The sequence below is a fragment of the Xyrauchen texanus genome, chromosome 40 (genome assembly GCF_025860055.1).
Source record: "Xyrauchen texanus isolate HMW12.3.18 chromosome 40, RBS_HiC_50CHRs, whole genome shotgun sequence".
Taxonomy (NCBI): domain Eukaryota; kingdom Metazoa; phylum Chordata; class Actinopteri; order Cypriniformes; family Catostomidae; genus Xyrauchen; species Xyrauchen texanus.
The window spans coordinates 31740320-31757605 of NC_068315.1; the positions used below are offsets into that span (position 1 = coordinate 31740320).

General features: G+C 36.6%; 1 protein-coding gene across 4 annotated transcripts in view; it reads left to right on the forward strand.

Annotated features, from left to right (window-relative positions):
- Positions 1–4579: 4579 nt before the first annotated feature.
- The window catches only part of sun1a (Sad1 and UNC84 domain containing 1a), a 72433-nt gene continuing 59726 nt past the window's right edge, over positions 4580–17286 (forward strand). For 3 of the 4 annotated variants that reach the window (XM_052113303.1, XM_052113304.1, XM_052113306.1), the window contains exon 1: positions 8037–8169. In XM_052113303.1, the coding sequence (XP_051969263.1) occupies positions 8102–8169 (68 nt within the window). In that variant the 5' untranslated portion in view covers positions 8037–8101. Of the gene's footprint in view, positions 4704–8036; positions 8170–17286 lie in introns of those variants that run through there. The other variant, XM_052113305.1, reaches the window with a different exon arrangement.

Sequence of the window (17286 nt, forward strand, 5' to 3'; positions counted from 1 at the left end):
ATGTTCATAGCAGAGGTGTATTCAGAGACACACCACTGGTTTTAAAATTAATGGGAGAACTTGGAACAGCCAACGGATGTTAGAAAAGAAAGTCCCTCCTTAGCGATGAAAGAGGTAATCATCTTTTAGACAACAGAAATCACCTGTCTGTTAACTCGAAAATACGCATTAGCTTATCCAGACTGAAAAATATATATTTTTAGTGTGATCCGAGATAACGAAGTTAAATTCATGATACTATTGACGACATATTTTACCACAGATTTTAAATATGTTATTTGATCTTAATATTGATCAACCTTTTTGGATATTTCGATATTCAAGTAGATAGGAGCTGTACTTTTATGCCGCTTGCTCGTATCCATTGAAATGAGTGCCAAATGAGTTCCAAAAATGGACGCCAAGTGGACTGACTTGCTTTGAAAGGAACTTTGATTGTATTCAAGCAATTACTTTGTGTGAATTGCTTTTAAAATGTATTTTTGAATAACAGATTAAAAAGAATAGATCAGGACAAAAATGAGCGTCACGTTATTGACCCGTATACATTGTCTTATAAGTATAATCTAACAAACACATAGTTTACAAATGTATGCACATTTATAAGACCCATTTAACTAAATACATAGGTTGGCAAATATTTAACCCTTACTATCCTTCTTCGTGTTTAAAAACAAGAAAATAAAATTTGGTGCAAAGTCGTTTAGTCCAATATTCTCTCCCTTAAATATGGGGACAAACCACTGATATAGATCAGTGGGACAAACACACAATTGGATATATCTCCTTATAAAATCTGAGATCAAGTGTCAACGAACGTGTCATTATATATATATATATATATATATATATATATATATATATATATATATATGTGATATATATATATATATATATATATCGGTAGACAATATATATATGTGCAATTTTCCCGGCTTGTATAGCTAATGCTCATGCGCGTTCTCGAGTTGATTGACAGGTTATGTCTGTATCTAAAAGGTGATTGCTCTTTTAACCACAAGGCGGGACTTCTTGTCTACCTTCCGGTTGAGCGTTCCAATTCTCCCATTCATTTTCATAGAAGTGGCCCGTCTCTGCTAAATACACTGCACTGATCTCGAAGGCGTCTGATCCACCACGAGAAGTGAGAACTGTCGGACTTGACAGCACGCTTTTCACTCCTGCTCTGACTGCAGCTGTCTACTCTCGTCTTCTTTCAAGGCGATTTGAAATTTCGAATCTCTTAAAGAGATTGCGGAAGTGAGGTAATTTTCACCGTAGTGTGACGTAAACGTATAAATAAATTGTGGCGCGCTACCGATACTGCAGACTAACATACTAATCTACCGCCCAACCTCCATTACTCAACTGCAAGTTTATTTACCGACGACATGTATCGCACTTTGCTTGATGCGTCTGGTAAATAATGCCATTTGAGATTCGGTCAATTACATTGTATTCACTTGAATAGATAACTGGCTAGTCAACTCTTCATTACTAAGACTGGTGCGGTGCAATGAATGTTTACCTTTCTCACACTGTAGTAAATACCACCAGTTTTCCATTGCTGATGGAATGTATACATTTTCTTCCTGCCCTTTAATGATGTTTGATGCCTGTTGATATCATTTTAATGTAACATAAAACACTCATCATGTCATTTGTACGCTGTTTTATAGAAAAAGAAGGCTTAATTTGATATCAGTGTCTGAAAAGTGTCCTATTCAAGATATTTAATATCGGGTCATTTAAATGCATTGACGAGGCCGATCATCGCAAGCCGTTTTGGCTTTTAAAGCTTTTCTCTAACTATCCGTAGTTATATTTTAGATATCTACATTTGCATTTTGACGAGTCACAATTCTAATTTGTCTAGTCAGAATGCTAATTTGAGATGTCTGCAGTTAAAATTTGACTAGTTAGAAAAAACACTAAAGATATCTGTTAATACAGTTTGCCTTGTCGAAATTGCATTTAAGATATCTGCAATGACGTCACAGATCTCGTCTCTTGTCACGTCACACATCCACAAAGATGATTAGAGATATATTTAATTCAGTTTTGACTTGCTCTAATTATTTTTTACTGATATCTAAATTGCCCTTACACATATGGCAGGCGTTTTTCATTTAATCATTTACTAGATCATTTAATATTCAGATTTGACAATCCATAATTATGTTATGAATAGTTAAAACTCCAATTTCAGATATCTGTTGTGCATTTCTGACAAGTCATAATTTACATTGAAGATGTCTGCGATGCGATTTTGACCAGTCATTTGTTCCAATAAGATTGCATTGAAAATTGTAGATTTCTATCTACAATAGAGTTTTTCCCTAGTAGAAATTGTAATTACAGATATCTACAACTGATTTATTACTATTACAAATTATAATTTAAGATATCTCTTAAGTTATTACTAGTAATAAAATCAATTGTAGATATCTGTAATTGAATTATTATAGACAGAACTTAAAGATATCTTAAATATGGTTTTGACTAGTCATGATCCAGTTATTCAGTCTTTAAAGATATCTACTATTCTATATCTTTAAAGATATCCTAATTATATTTTTTTGATATCTGAGATATGACAAGGCAAATTATAGTTGTAGATATCTTGAATTGGATTTATGACTAGTCAATATTTAATAGGAGACATGTTTAAGTTGAATTATTACTAGTCAGTTTTCATTGAAAGATATAATGTTTTTGTGGCCATCTCAAATTGATTACAGACAAGGCAGATCTTTATTTGGAGATGCAATTATTAATCTGACTGGGAAGAATTCTATAAGAGATATCTTAAATCAACATTCTTACTTGTGAAAATTACTTTACAGATATCTAAAATGCTTATGCAAATTGCCTCTCTGCTATGCACCGCCTTAGAAAAAACATCAGATATGTTTGCCATCCACAATTTTGTCTGATAAAGGATTGATATTTTAATGTTAGTCTTGCAAGTTTGGTTTATTTTAAACAGAATTTTGCAATTAAAAAAAAATGTAATCCAATAATAAGGAACAATGATGATGGAGCACTTGGAAAAATTATTTGAATCACCCATCATTCCCAAATAAACACAAATAAAATCAGAACCTCTACATTAGCTCTAAGGTAAATTGCACATTGCATGTCTACAGTTGGGATGTAATTATTAGAAACAAACTTTATTGATCCATTTTGCATCACTCCAACACAGCAGCACTTCTCTCATTGTGTTGCTGTTACACACTGTCATCAAGTAGGTTATAACTGTATTGTCAAATAATACACAAGCATGTTTTTTTTCTCCCCATTTTTCCCCAATTTGGAATGCCCATTTCCCACTGCGCTCTAAGTCCTCGTGGTGGCATAATGACCTCAATCAGGGTGGCGGAGGACGAATCTCAGTTGGCTCCACGTCTGAGATCGTCAATCCGCTTATCTTATCACTTGGCTTGTTGAGCGCGTCACCGCGGAGACATAGCGCATGTGGAGGCTTCACACTATTCTCCGCAGCATCCACACACAACACAGCATGCACCACACAAAGAGCCAACCACATTAGCGACCACGAGGAGGTTATCCCATGTGACTCTACCTTCCCTAGCAACTGGCCAATTTGGTTGCTTAGGAGACCTTGGCCCTGGATTCGAACTCGTGACTTAAGGGGTGGAAGTCAGCGTCAATACTCGCTGAGCTACCCAGGCCCCCACAAGCATGTTTGATATACTAATTACATTTATTGAATTCTTATTACAAATGATTAATATAGGCTATGTATTAATTCAGAATACAGAAGTTATAGTAACTAGGAAATTCACAGCCACTTAATAGCAGTTATGATCAATTAATGAAATTGCTGAATGAGGCTTCTCTCTTTTCAATTGACTGTAATTTTTAATAGAAAGATAAAGACAATAACAACTTGACAACTTAATAAACAATATCTTGATGCATTTATATATGTTAAAAGGTCTCCAGTTAACTATGTGTAGCAATGGAGTGTTATATGTTGCAGCATAGACCGATTTAAGTGTAAACGATTAATAAAGACAGACAATCACAAATGGGTCTTTTGTTATGCAATCTATAAAAATAAAATATTTGGTGTAGTGGTTTAACGCTTCAGAATCAAGGCACCCATGTTTTTTAATCTGTTAAATCTTTAAACACTGTTAAAAATTACAGTAAATTGAAAAGAGAGAAGCTTCATTCAACAATTTCGTTCAACAATCAATCATATTAAGTGGCTGTGAATTTCCTAGTTACTATAACTTCTTTAACTATTTACTAACTTAATTCATATAGGCTATGTATTTATTCAGAAACGCAATGTAGATATCTTAAATATGAATACCTGCTAGTCAAAAATGCACAACAGATATCTGAAATTGGAATTTTGACTAGTCAAAACATAATTATGGATCGTCAAATCTGAATATTAAATTATAAAAGCGCCTGCCATAGTCCGATGTGTCCTTTCCCCCTGTGAAAACACTGGTTTGTATTTCGCGGGAGCAGGACGACGCTTATCCTCATTGGTTCATTCACCTGCCCACAGTTCGTGATGTCATATCGGAGCTCATGGAGACGACTCGCATTCAGCAGATATTAATTATAAATGTTTAACGGGGTTTTTTGTTGTCGTTTTTGCTATGTTGAGTGTTGAACGCTGAGATGGCGTGAAGATGGAGGGCACTGGACACGTTTGAGTAAGTCACGTGATTCTCCGTAAATGAAACGAAGACGCTTATATTGATTTACTGTGTCATGAAATCTGCTTGGAGAATACGGTCTCGTCTTTGAATGGATGTAAAGAAACTTGGACTTTTTGGTTATTGTAACCCCTCTGCAATTATATGAACAACCTTATTATACTGTTTTGGTGTGCAGCAGTTGTATGATAGCCATAGGGTTGCCGCATTTTACTTCTAGTTTATACACTTGAACATATACATCTTTATTAATCTATTTGTTAATATTTATTAACTGTTTAAAGACAATAATGATGCTTGTTGCATTGTACTCACTAGTGTAGTGCTACTAAACTAGGATAAATGCTACATTATATGAATATTAGAGTGAGCTTCACCTGTCGTTTCTTTTTGAGAGGTGTCGTAGTCATCAGTGTAATTTGCTTTCCCACCATTTTCTGTATAATAGAAGTAGTTGTTACTGTATCTAGCACTATTTAAATAATTAGAAACCTACAACAAAATTACATTTACTCTCTATTCTGTTGTGTTGTGATGCTTAAACTACACCATTAGAAACTTAAAGGGGTCATGACATGAGAAACCAAATTTGCCTTGATCTTTTGGTATATAAGAGGTCTTTGTATCATTAAAACGTCCTGCAAGTTTAATATTTTAAGACGTCCTCCCCATTCTAAACGAATCATTTATTTAATCAAGCTCAAAATACAGCTCGTTCTGGATTCATGGTTAAAAGTGACGTGTCGGTTAGAAGTGACGTAACAGCGTTTGCATATGACCGCCTCCAGCACAACATAACTACGCTATAAGCGCAAGACAACTACGCTCATTTCGTATCGCCGTGCGCCTCACAAGTGTTCAGTCGATGGACAGCGAGCTCTGACAGAGACTACTTGTGCACAGGAAAATTACGATGCCACACAGATGTGCTGTTCCTGGCTGTGGTCAAACAAAACCTCTGAATAAGCTGCCGAAAGATCCAGACGTCAGGGAAAAATGGATGCAGTTTATTTTTTGAGGACGTCCCAGTCACGGCAGTGTTAACTTAAGCGTTTGTTCTGTACATTTTAAGGATGACTGTTTTGAGAACAAATCTCAATATGATGCTGGCTTTGCCAGAAAACTGTTGCTCAAAGATAAGTCCGTGTCGACTATTCTGGGAACAACGACGACGCAAACTGTAAGTAATCTATTTTAAACTTTAAACTACTTTTTAAAGCGCAATTTCATTCATTATGAATAATCACAGTGTTTTTACTTAGTTTACTTGCATATTGTTCTGGCTGGGGCGTCAATAATTGATACATAGGCACTGACGTTAGCCAATCATAACAGTGGGCGTTAACACTGAAGTCTTAAATGGAAAACGCCCCCAAAACAGACTGTTTGAATCAGAGGATGAGAAACAGGGTGGGAAAAGGTCATAAATCACTAGATTTTAAAAGTTTTTCTTAAAAAAAAATATATTAATACTATAATTGCACCTAAGGGAACATAATAATACAATAAAAAAAACCATGTCATGACCCCTTTAAAACAGAATTTTGTTTCGTTAAAAGGCTTGTATAGCTAATGCGCATGCGTTGTAGCGAGTTGATTGACAGGCTATTTCTGTATCTAAAAGGTGATTGGCTCTTTTACCTGTAAGGCGGGACTTCCTTTCTACATCCGTTGACCGTTGGGCAGGAGCTTCTTTGTTAGGCATTTAAATCGGTGACTTATCTCTGGCCTCACACTCTATAGAACTACAGTGCTCATCATGCACTACATTCCCTGAAGTTTGCACAATTTTACTCCCGATTTCTCACAATACAGGGAATGTAGATGTGTACAAAAGCAATGCGTTACTTGATTGAAAAAGTAACTCCGATAATATGGTCTAAAATATTTTTTTGTTACTTTACTCGTTACTTGAAAAAGTAATCTGATTACAACACTGCTCTTAACCAATCGATCTAGTATTTCAGGACTCTCTTTACGTCACCCAGAACACAGAAAAGTTGTTGACAGCATAAATGCATTGGAGACTTTTCGAAATCCACCTCTTGTCTTTCAAATCCAGAGTTTGGCAACATTTTAGTTTGAGGGTTTTTCCTGCATTACAATATTTTAGGCAGACTCCCAAGTATTTCAGGCCAATATAAATTATATTAATCTCTATGCTTCTCATCAAAATATTTGTTTGTGTGGTGTGACTTGAGCATTAAAACAACTCATGGATCGGCTCTGTTGGATTATGTTGATGCAGGTTTGTCAAATTACACATATACAAAAAAGTATCACAATTTTACAGTATAAACAGTAACCGTGGGATTTTGACGTATTAAATAGGCTAATCTATTAGGTGGAATCTTTTAGACTTTTGTGTTACAACTTTGCTGTTATAAATAATGTTTCTAAATGTGTTTAGGCTATTAGTGGATTAGTAAATACTATACATACCACATAAATGAGTAGCCATTCACACTCATTCATCTGCTTAAGGCTTTGCCATGTTAATAAGAAATGCTAGAAGATGTAATCCCTGTAAATAACAGGAGACGAATGTAAAAACAAAACAACTGTAGATATGCACATCCACAGAGCGTGTGTGAGGATGATGTCAGGAGATGCCTGCATTTGTATAACGCAAGTCTGAAGGAATATAAAACATCTTTATGGGTCTTAACTTTTGAAGATAAATCTTCCGGCGTCTCATAGCAGTCATAGCGCGCATGTGCCAACCTCCTTTGTATGCGTGCACCTTCATATACTTTGACAGGCTTGCGTTTGACTGTACAGAGATGCTGAGCATTCGCATCAAAATCTAAATTTACTTTGGGCATTAGAAACCGATTGCCTTTATGAAAATATTAAGTAAATGTACTTATTTAGCTCAAGTAAAGTGAACCTTTTAAGTGCAGTTAGCTAGTTACACATAAACATGTGTGTCTTCTGCACAACTGCAATTATACTTGATAATTTTGTGTCCATTATACTTGGAATGTGTATGAGTTGAGTAATAACATTTTTCAATACACGTTCCAAGTAATGTTTAATAAGAACTACTTGATTTAAAATATATATATATATATATATTTATGATGTGTTGTCTGTGTTCATAAAAAAAAACCTTTTTGTTGAGCTCTGGATTTGGTTTCCTGTGCACTGACTGGTTTTGATGACTTGACTTTTCAGCAGATTTACAGATTTAACTCATCCCATGTTCAAAGTGAAGTCACATCTTGCATGTAAAATAGACAGTGATCGAGATCATGAGGTGAGGTGGGAGGGACAAACTGTTTAGTGGCTCACATGTCACCTACAGGAGCTAAACACAGGAAGTAGAGCAAGCCATCTTAATTCACTTGATCCCATCAGAGCTGCTTCTGTCTGGAGCATGAGGGTGTGTTGTAATGTGTTTTTCACATGGGACGAATGCTGACGACAGATGGGGGCTGGAGAGCTGGGGCTGGACAGTGCTGTGTGTATACACCTATGTGTTGTCTGTCTTATTTGTGTACAGTGTGTTTATGTATTGCAGTGAGTCATTAGCCACAGTGCTAGTGCTCTTAGTATTGAGCTTAAGTTAATTATACATTGTCAAGTTACTGTTTAGCATTTGGTTTGCTCACCAGCTGCTGTCTGAATGGCTTTTGTCACAGTACCAGGCCAGAGTTGAGCAGAACGGCTCCAAAGTTCACAAACGTGAATGCTGGGTTTGTTCCAGAGAGATGACAGTTGCTTTTATGTCTTGGGTCATATCAATGGCTGGTTGCAAACATTAAGTTTAGAAAAGATGGCTGGGCACAGCAAAGGGAAAATAACTATAAAAAATTCTATAGACATTATTCTCAGCACCATCTTTGATTTTTTTATGGGAATGATAACGAGGCTGTGAGGGATAGACGTACAGTCTCTTCAGTGGGCTGTACTGCAGTTTAAAGTGTTTTTGGATCGTTCCGCAGACAAAACATTGATAAAATATCTGTCTAAGAACATTCAGAATACAAAGAACTCCAGACAACATGATTTGTGGAAAATCAGATGTGATCTAGGAGCTTTATACAGCTTTATACCATTCATGCTATTTAAGAGATGCTAAGTTTATCTCTCACAGTCATTCCCATTAAAAATCAAAGATGATGGGAGAGTCACGTGATGCCATGGGAGGAGCGGATGTGTGAACGATGAGCTCTGCGCACATTGCTAGTTTTTAATTATTTTTATGTTATAATCTGGTAAGATTCGATATACCCTGCAACATATCTGTTCTATGAAGTCAACATGGCAAACAAGTAAAAATCCTTGGGCTCTGGAGATATTAAAAGACACTTACGTGCTCAAGCTGAAACCTCTGATGGGCCTGCGGACCAGGGATTCGGTTTGGACGGTGCGGTGGGAGAAATCCAGTGTCAGCTGTCCAACATGTTTGTGATGCTTACGAAAGTTGTTGCTGACTAGGAGGATCTCACTGTAATATGTCGATCGATTACGGCGATGGAAACTAAATTCTCTGAGTTGGTTACAAGATTGTCGGACATTGAGAAACGGATCGATTATATGGAGTCATCGGAGAAGAAATGATCTGATAAACTGCTGGCAACAAAAGTTGATTTGGATCACGTTTTTGAAAAACTGGAAGAATTTGAGAATAGGAGCTGTCAGAATAACATCCGAATTGTTGGAATTCCTGGCTCAGAGATCGGCTGAGGGAGACGATCGAGGGCCCGATCAATTCTGGCCAAATTTCTGAGATCATTCGATAAAGATATTGTATTGCGTGAGGCAAGGTGCAAAGGAAAGCTTTCTTGGAAAAAACACAGCATTTTCTTGTTCCCAGATTTTGCGAATTCGACAAGAGTGAAACGTGATCGATTCAAGGAACGTAAGAAACTCTTGCATCAACGGAAGATTGCTTTTGCACTGATGTTTCCAGCCAAATTGAGAATAGATACTAAGGATGGCCGCAAAATATTTACATGGCCACAACATGCATTGTCTTTCATAAAGACAAGGGTTGCAATGGTATGAGATTTTCAAGGTATGATAACCGTCTCAGAAAATATCACAGTTTCATGATATTAAAGTATACATTATTACAAAATTATTATTATCGGTTACAATGACCCTTAAAAGAGTGAAAACAGAAGGTTTTTTTTTTTGGTTGAGCAAATACTTTATTATAATTGAAATTTGAAAAAAAAAATTTATTGATGTGTAAAAAAAGTATCTCTTTTGAAAATAAAATAAATAGAATAAGTAAGAAAGCTAATAGAATTATAATAAACCAAATTATTAACACGATAAAAGAAATAGCATGTAACTATAACATGTTATATAACTAAAGCATGTTAGTTTACATGTTAGCATAGCTACGATTAATAACAATTAACATTTACTGTAGGTGTGTGACAGCACAGCCAGAATGCTCCTGTCTGTACCTTTAACTCAGTGGTTCTCAATAGGTTTTGCTTCAGGACCAGATTTTACATTGGAGATCAAGCAGCGACCCACCATAGTAAAAACGTAACCTGTATTTAATGTATCCTGGGTCGCATTCTATTTATGTTGGCGTCAACAACAAAATCTACAGGAAATTTTCTCTCCCCCCTTTTAAAAAATTGAAGAGCCTATTTACTTATATGAGCCCATTATTATCTTGTTTTTTTCTAATTTCAAACATAATTCAAACAGAACATGCAAATAAGTAAAGTAAAATAAATCTACCTTTTAGATGATTACATATGAAACTATAACATTTTGTGAAAATATAAGTTACTTTTACTCCTGTAAAATCGTGAAACAATTTAGTAAAGACGATGATGTATAATTATATTATTATTTTGTGCATTTCACAGTGTTGCTCTTTTCCTCCTCAGTGCTGTTTGGCATGTTATTGCTGCCTACTGTTTGAGAGGTTCGATTTAATTTGGTCACATCAGTTTTGAGGTCTGCACTCAAGTGAAACCCGGTTGTTGCATGCGCACGCGCGCCAGAGACAGAGCAGATCATGATCGTGAGCTGGTTCCGTTACACTCGTGCAAAAGTGCAGACGAGAAGCCTTTAGCTGATTGCAAGATTATCATTCAATTTGCCTCTGCTGTCCAAAATAAGATATCACTTGGGCGGCCGCCGAAATACCTTCAATGGGAGAACCATGGCATTGTTCTTTCCCTGCTGTCTGCGACCCAGTCCGAATTTAAATATGACCCACCAGTTGAGAAACACTGCTTTAACTCACACGCACACTCACTTATGTCAGACCCCCTCGCTTCGCTTCTCTCTGACATTTTCTCCGCTGCGCGTGTGTGGGGCGCAATTTGACGAGTCTGCAGCCGAGGAGGAAAGGAGATGCGCACGTGCAGGTGAGATTCTCTGTCCGGTTGCATTTTTTTCAATACCGTAGATTAGCAAATGTTCATGGTATGATAACCGTCAATTTTCAAACCATGGTATACCGTGAAACCGGTATAATGCTGCAACCCTTATAGAGACAATGGGTGAGTAAGCCATTTGGTGTTTCTCATGTGGCCCCAGAGTGGATTAACTCGCTATACGCCTTAGTCTGTCTGAGGAAGCTGGGTGCCATTTTTTGTTTCTTTTTGTGTTGGTCCCACCTAGCGGCTGAAGTATGTTTTGTGGCATAGCACTGCTTCAAGAAACCTTTTGCATCGACGAAAGGAAGCTTTTCCGCTGAAGTGATAGTTATGGATGAATCTGCTCGTTCTTTGTGCTTATGCCTCCTAATTTGCTGCACATATGAAACAGCCGGCTCACTGAACACTTGTTTGAATGTCAAAGGAAACTGAAAGGATTATTATTATTAAATTTTATTTGTATTTTTATTTATTTATTTATTTTTGTTCTGCCTTTTGGCTGGAGTTTGTTTTATAGATAATTAACAATTATCTATAAAGTTTTAGATATATAAAATATAATTTTTTTGTAATTCTTTTTCACAAAATTTGTATAGAATCACCAGACTTGAGCAATCTGATGGCAAAGTTGTCACAGGGACTCTCGCAGACGTACATGGACTCTTTGAATTTGGAGGGATGGACACCGGTTGGCGCTGTCGTGCATGGGGTTAATGCACCGTTTTTCTTTTTTCTGTTTGTTTGATTGCGGGAGGAAGTTTGAGGTTTGATTGTTGCACTAATGGGTAATTTGGTCTTTATAATTTTATTTTTGATACACAATCGATTTTCTCTAATATGTCAAAATGTCAAAGGTTAAATTGAGTGGATTGTCTCTCTCCACATGGAATGTGAATGGGTTGGGGCACCCTATAAAAAGAAGGAAGGTTATTTCTTTTCTTAAACGTAAGAAATATGATATGATTTTTCTTCAAGGAATGCATCTTTCCCTGCAGGAAGCTGAAAAATTTGGGAAGATATGGGGTGGACATATTTTCTTTAGTGCTGGCTCAAGTAAAATCAGGGGAGTCATTACATTGATAAGTAAACATCTACAATTCAAATGTCTCAAACAGATTAAAAATAAATTAGGAAGAGTCATTATTGTTTTAGCTGAAATTCAGGGGCAAAGGTTGATTTTGGCTAATATTTACACACCTAATGCTGATGATCAGGGCTTTTTTATAGATCTTGAAGGGATGTTGCAAGCCGCTGGCACCCCTCATGATATAATAATGGGAGGAGACTTTAGTCTAAATTCAAGCAAAATTGAAGCAAAAGTGTGCAAGCCCCCTATAGCAACATTGATTCTTCACAGGGTGTTTAAAAAATCTTGGTCTTACAGATATTTGTAAACCTTTGAACCCATCTGGTAGGGACTATAATTTTTTTTTTCATCAGTCAATAAGATTTATTCTAGAATATATTTGTTTTTATTTCCAAGTCCCTCATTTCATCTGTTTATTGCTCAGTTGGAAACATTTTAGTCTCAGATCACACCCTGGTGAGTTTAGAGATCTTGCCACATATGGATAAATATAAATCATATAGTTCGTGATTTAATGTATCCTTTTGCAAAATCCTGATTTCCAACAAATGCTAAAAGCTGAAATTAATGTTTATATGGAGACCTACAGGTCCTCAGTATACTCTGTGGGCGTGGCTTGGGAGGCACTTAAGGCGGTTCTTAGGGGTCGGATCATACAATATGCCTAATTCATCAAATAATCCAAAGCATGAGAACTTGTGGAGTTGGAAGAGAATATTAAAAGTACCAAGACAGAGCTGAATCGCCGAATGTCGTCTCATGGCCTCAGAGAATTGACCCAATTGAAATACAGATATAATGCTATTTTGTCACGGAAGGTGGAGTTTTGGCTATTCAGGGCAAGACAGTCATACTTTGAGTTGGGGGGCAAAGCAGGCTAGCTTTTGGCAAGATATATAAAGCAGAGAGAGTCTTTTTTAATCATTCCCTCAGTAAAATCTGCTGGTGGTGAAATTTTTACCTCGGCTATTGATATTAATAATGCTTTTAAAGAATTCTATCTTGATCTTTATATTTCCATGTCTTCGTCTTCTAATGACGATATTAGAAACTTTAATTAATTAGATCTTCCTAAACTGACGGCTGAGCAAAAAATTCTGTTGATTCCAACCTTGGAGGAGCTTGACGAGGTAATTAAGGCCCTGCCTACTGGCAAGGCTCCAGGGCCAGATGGCTTTGCCATTGAATTTTTTAGATCCTATGCTACAGAACTGGCTCCACTTTTGTTAGAAGTTTATATGGAATCATTTAAGAATGGAAAACTTCTGCCAACCAAGACACAAGTCTGGATCATTCTGATTCTTAAAAAGGACAAAGATGTTGTCAAATATTTTGGCTAACCGACTAAGTAAAGTTATGACATCTCTTATACATATAGATCAGGTGGGGTTTATTCAGGGCTGCAGATCTTCTTATAGCTTTAGGCGTTTCATCAATATCATGTGGTCAGTGGCGAAGGATCAGTCTCCGGTCGCTGCCATCTCACTTGAGGCATTTCATATGGTAGAATGGGATTATCTTTTTAAGATTGTGGAAATATATTGGTTCGGGAGTACATTTATTGGTTGGATTAAGTTACTTTATAGACACCCTGTAGCAGTCTAAAAAATTATTACATTCAGATTATTTTACTTTGGATAGGGGCACTCGGCAGGGTTGCCCTCTTTCCCCCTTATTGTTCTGTCTTGCCCTGGAACCATTAGCAGCCACGATAAGAAAGGAGGACGATTTTCGAAGGGTGTTGGCGGGAGGTGTGGCGCATAAGCTTCTGCTTTACGCAGATGATATTTTATTATTTGTCTCTGACCCTACTAGATCTTTGCTTTACCTCCACAGAACTATTAATTCCTTTTCCATGTTCTAAGGATACAATTAAATTTGTCTAAATTAGGGATGCACCGATACCACTTTTTCTCTTCCAATTCCGATATCGGAAATCTCAGTATCGGCCGATCCCGATCCGATACCAGTGTTGTTTTTTTGCATAATATGTTTAGGATATCTTTACATTATTGTGTGGAAATAATTGGGTGTGCTCCTTAGTATGTAAAGAAACACAAACCTCTACTACACATTATTTAAATATAAATATACAGCCTATTAAGAAACACTTTATTATTAACTAGTATACTGGATAATGTAGCAGGAAAATTAACAGTAATTCCAGTACAAGTCATCAGTAGAAATGTATCTGGACTTTAAAGGATTCAGACCTCTTTTTTGTTCAATTTAGTTATAAAATATCAGCTCACTTTTCATTCACACAGTTATTTTTGGAACTCATTCAACTTAAATATTATTACAATTAATAAACAAATAATAATATATTATAATAGTAATATTTAGTAATATATATCAATTGTGCACCTTAAACTTTTAAAACCTCATGCTTTTATTTTGACATTCTTAACTCTCCAGGAAGTCCTGTAAGTGTGTTTGTTTGCAGGAAAGTTCACAGTAGTTTAATTTGCTTCTTATTCAAATTCTGGTAAAATGCACTTCCAGTGCCATTAAAAATGCATATTATAAGTGAACCGAACTATTGAATATCTACATCTGAGATGTTATTCGTGAGTAGCGCTCAAATATTGCACACCGCTGTGAAGGCTAAAAATAGCCGTGAGTTTGTGTGTGTGTAAACAGAGCAGCGCCATTCGCTGGAGCAGCGTGTGCGTTTTATATATTTACTTATTAAACACAGCCTTTTGTAATTCACAGAGCTATCGCATGTCTTCAAGTGGCTTTGAATAAAATGCATGATTCATATTAACTACTTTAATTGTGTTATTATCGTTCTTTTATGTCATATTTTGAGCTTGACATTAACGAACATGACTAACACACAGTATCGGAATTGGATCGGGCTCGTCGGACCGATACCCGATCCGTCTAAAAGCTTCAGTATCAGATCCCTAGTCTAAATCCGAAGCTTTGGCTCTGACAGCGTACTGTCCAGTTACGACTTTACAGCCGGATCGCCTTCCAGTATCCAAATAAAGTATTTGGGCATTTTATTCCCAGCTAATTTGTGTGATTTAGTAAGTTAATTTTGGCCTGTTTAATAAAAAGGTTTTTGAGCGATATGGACAGGTGGGCTTCATTACATTTATCGATGATTGGGAAGGTTAATGTTATTAAAATGAATTGTATTCCAAAATGTAACTACCTGGTAGTAGCCCATTATGCCACCACCACTACCAGGTAGCTACATTTGTTACTGTTAAGCACTAAACTGTTAAGCAGAAGGTTGTCGGTTCGATCCCCACAGCCACCACCATTGTGTCCTTGAGCAAGGCACTTAACTCCAGGTTGCTCCAGGGGGATTATCCCTGTAATAAGGGCTCTGTAAGTCACTTTGGATAAAAGCGTCTGCCAAATGCTTAAATGTAAATGGAACGGTAAGCGTCCCAGACTTAGATCTAAAAAAAAAAATCTATTCTAGAATTCTAAAAAATCTATTCTTATGGACTGATGAAATGTTTTTATTGTCCCTACCAGATGGCTTCAAACGTCACCAAATAGCTGCAAGACCAAGATTTTTACACATTCTGTGAATCATCAATGTGGCTCTTGGGTGCTTACACTTTTTTGCTTCACTATGATCAAGGACTGAGTCCATCAAAAGATTAAAGGCTCCTCCCAATATAATATCATGAGGGGTGCCAGTGGCTTGCATCATCCTTTCGAGATCAATAAAAAAGCCCTTATCATCAAAGTTAGGTGTGTAAATATTAGTCAAAACCAACCTTTGCCCCTGAATTTCTGCTAAAACTATAATGATTTTCCCTAATTTATCTTTAATCTGAGACATTTGATTTGTAGATGTTTACTTATCAATGTAATGACTCTCTTGGTCTTAATTGAGCCAGCACTAAAGAAAATATGTCCACCCCATATCTTCCCAAATTTTTCAGCTTCTTGAAGAAAACATTATATCACATTTCTTACGCTTAAGAAAAGAAATAACCTTCCTTCTTTTTATGGGGTGCCCCAACCCATTCACATTCCATGTGGAGAAAGATAACTCACTCATATTAACATTTGACATTTTGATATATTAGAAAAAATTGATTGTGTGTAAAAAATAAGATTATACAGACCACATTCCAACATAGAGCCAAACAAACAGAAAAAAGAAAGAAAGTGCACATTAACCCAGCACACGACAGCGCCAACTGCCGTCAATCTCTCTAAACTTGAAAGGTCCACGAACACCTAAGAGAGCCCCCGAGACAACTTTGCCATAGGATTGCTCAAGTCCGGTGATTCTACCCAAATTTTGTAAGGCAAAATTACACAACAGAAAAAACTTTGTAAAACCATCCCCAACCAATAGGCAGAATAAACACAAAGAACATGTAGATTCATACACAGAACTGTCTAGAAGGTGTGATCGTCCACAAAACAAGTTCCTAACAATATAAAGCCGTACAGTTTCCTCAGACAGACAAACAAGTGTTCAGTGAGCTGAGCAGTGTTTATGAGTGCAGCAGATGACATACTCATTCCAATGTCTCATGAAAATAGTCCACAAAACAAACTGTAGCCGCTAGGTGGAACCAGCACAAAAAGAAACACAACAGGCGTCCTGGATGGTCAAGAGTCAAATTCACTCGAAGGCCGAATAAAAAAAACTAAAATACCATGACTTACTCAGTCTGTCAACTTTATAAAAGACATCCTTTGAGTGGGCATGTAGATATTTTGCTGCCATCCCCAGCATCCACTCATCATCATCATCACTTTAACAAGAGACGGGTGTTTGAGATAATTACAACCCAGGAGACGAACCTTACCACTCTCTCTCTCGCAGACAAGACACATGACCACTCCCCCATCCCCACACTGACCCTCAAATAAGTCTGTTAAATGTTTTCATTATTATTATTATTATTATTATTATTTTTCACATTGTATGTTGACCTGGAATGTGAAATGGATCTCTTTAGTGTTCACTTCAGTTGTGATAGAATGTAGCTAATTACCTATTTGGACATGAAAATGACAAACCAAAATTTTGCCAAACTCAACAAACGGATTTTGAATGGTTTCCAACTTGTCCATTTGTCAACAACTTTTCCCATATTTTGGGTGATGTCAAAGGAGACCCTTTCAGTCTCGGTGGTAAAGCGTA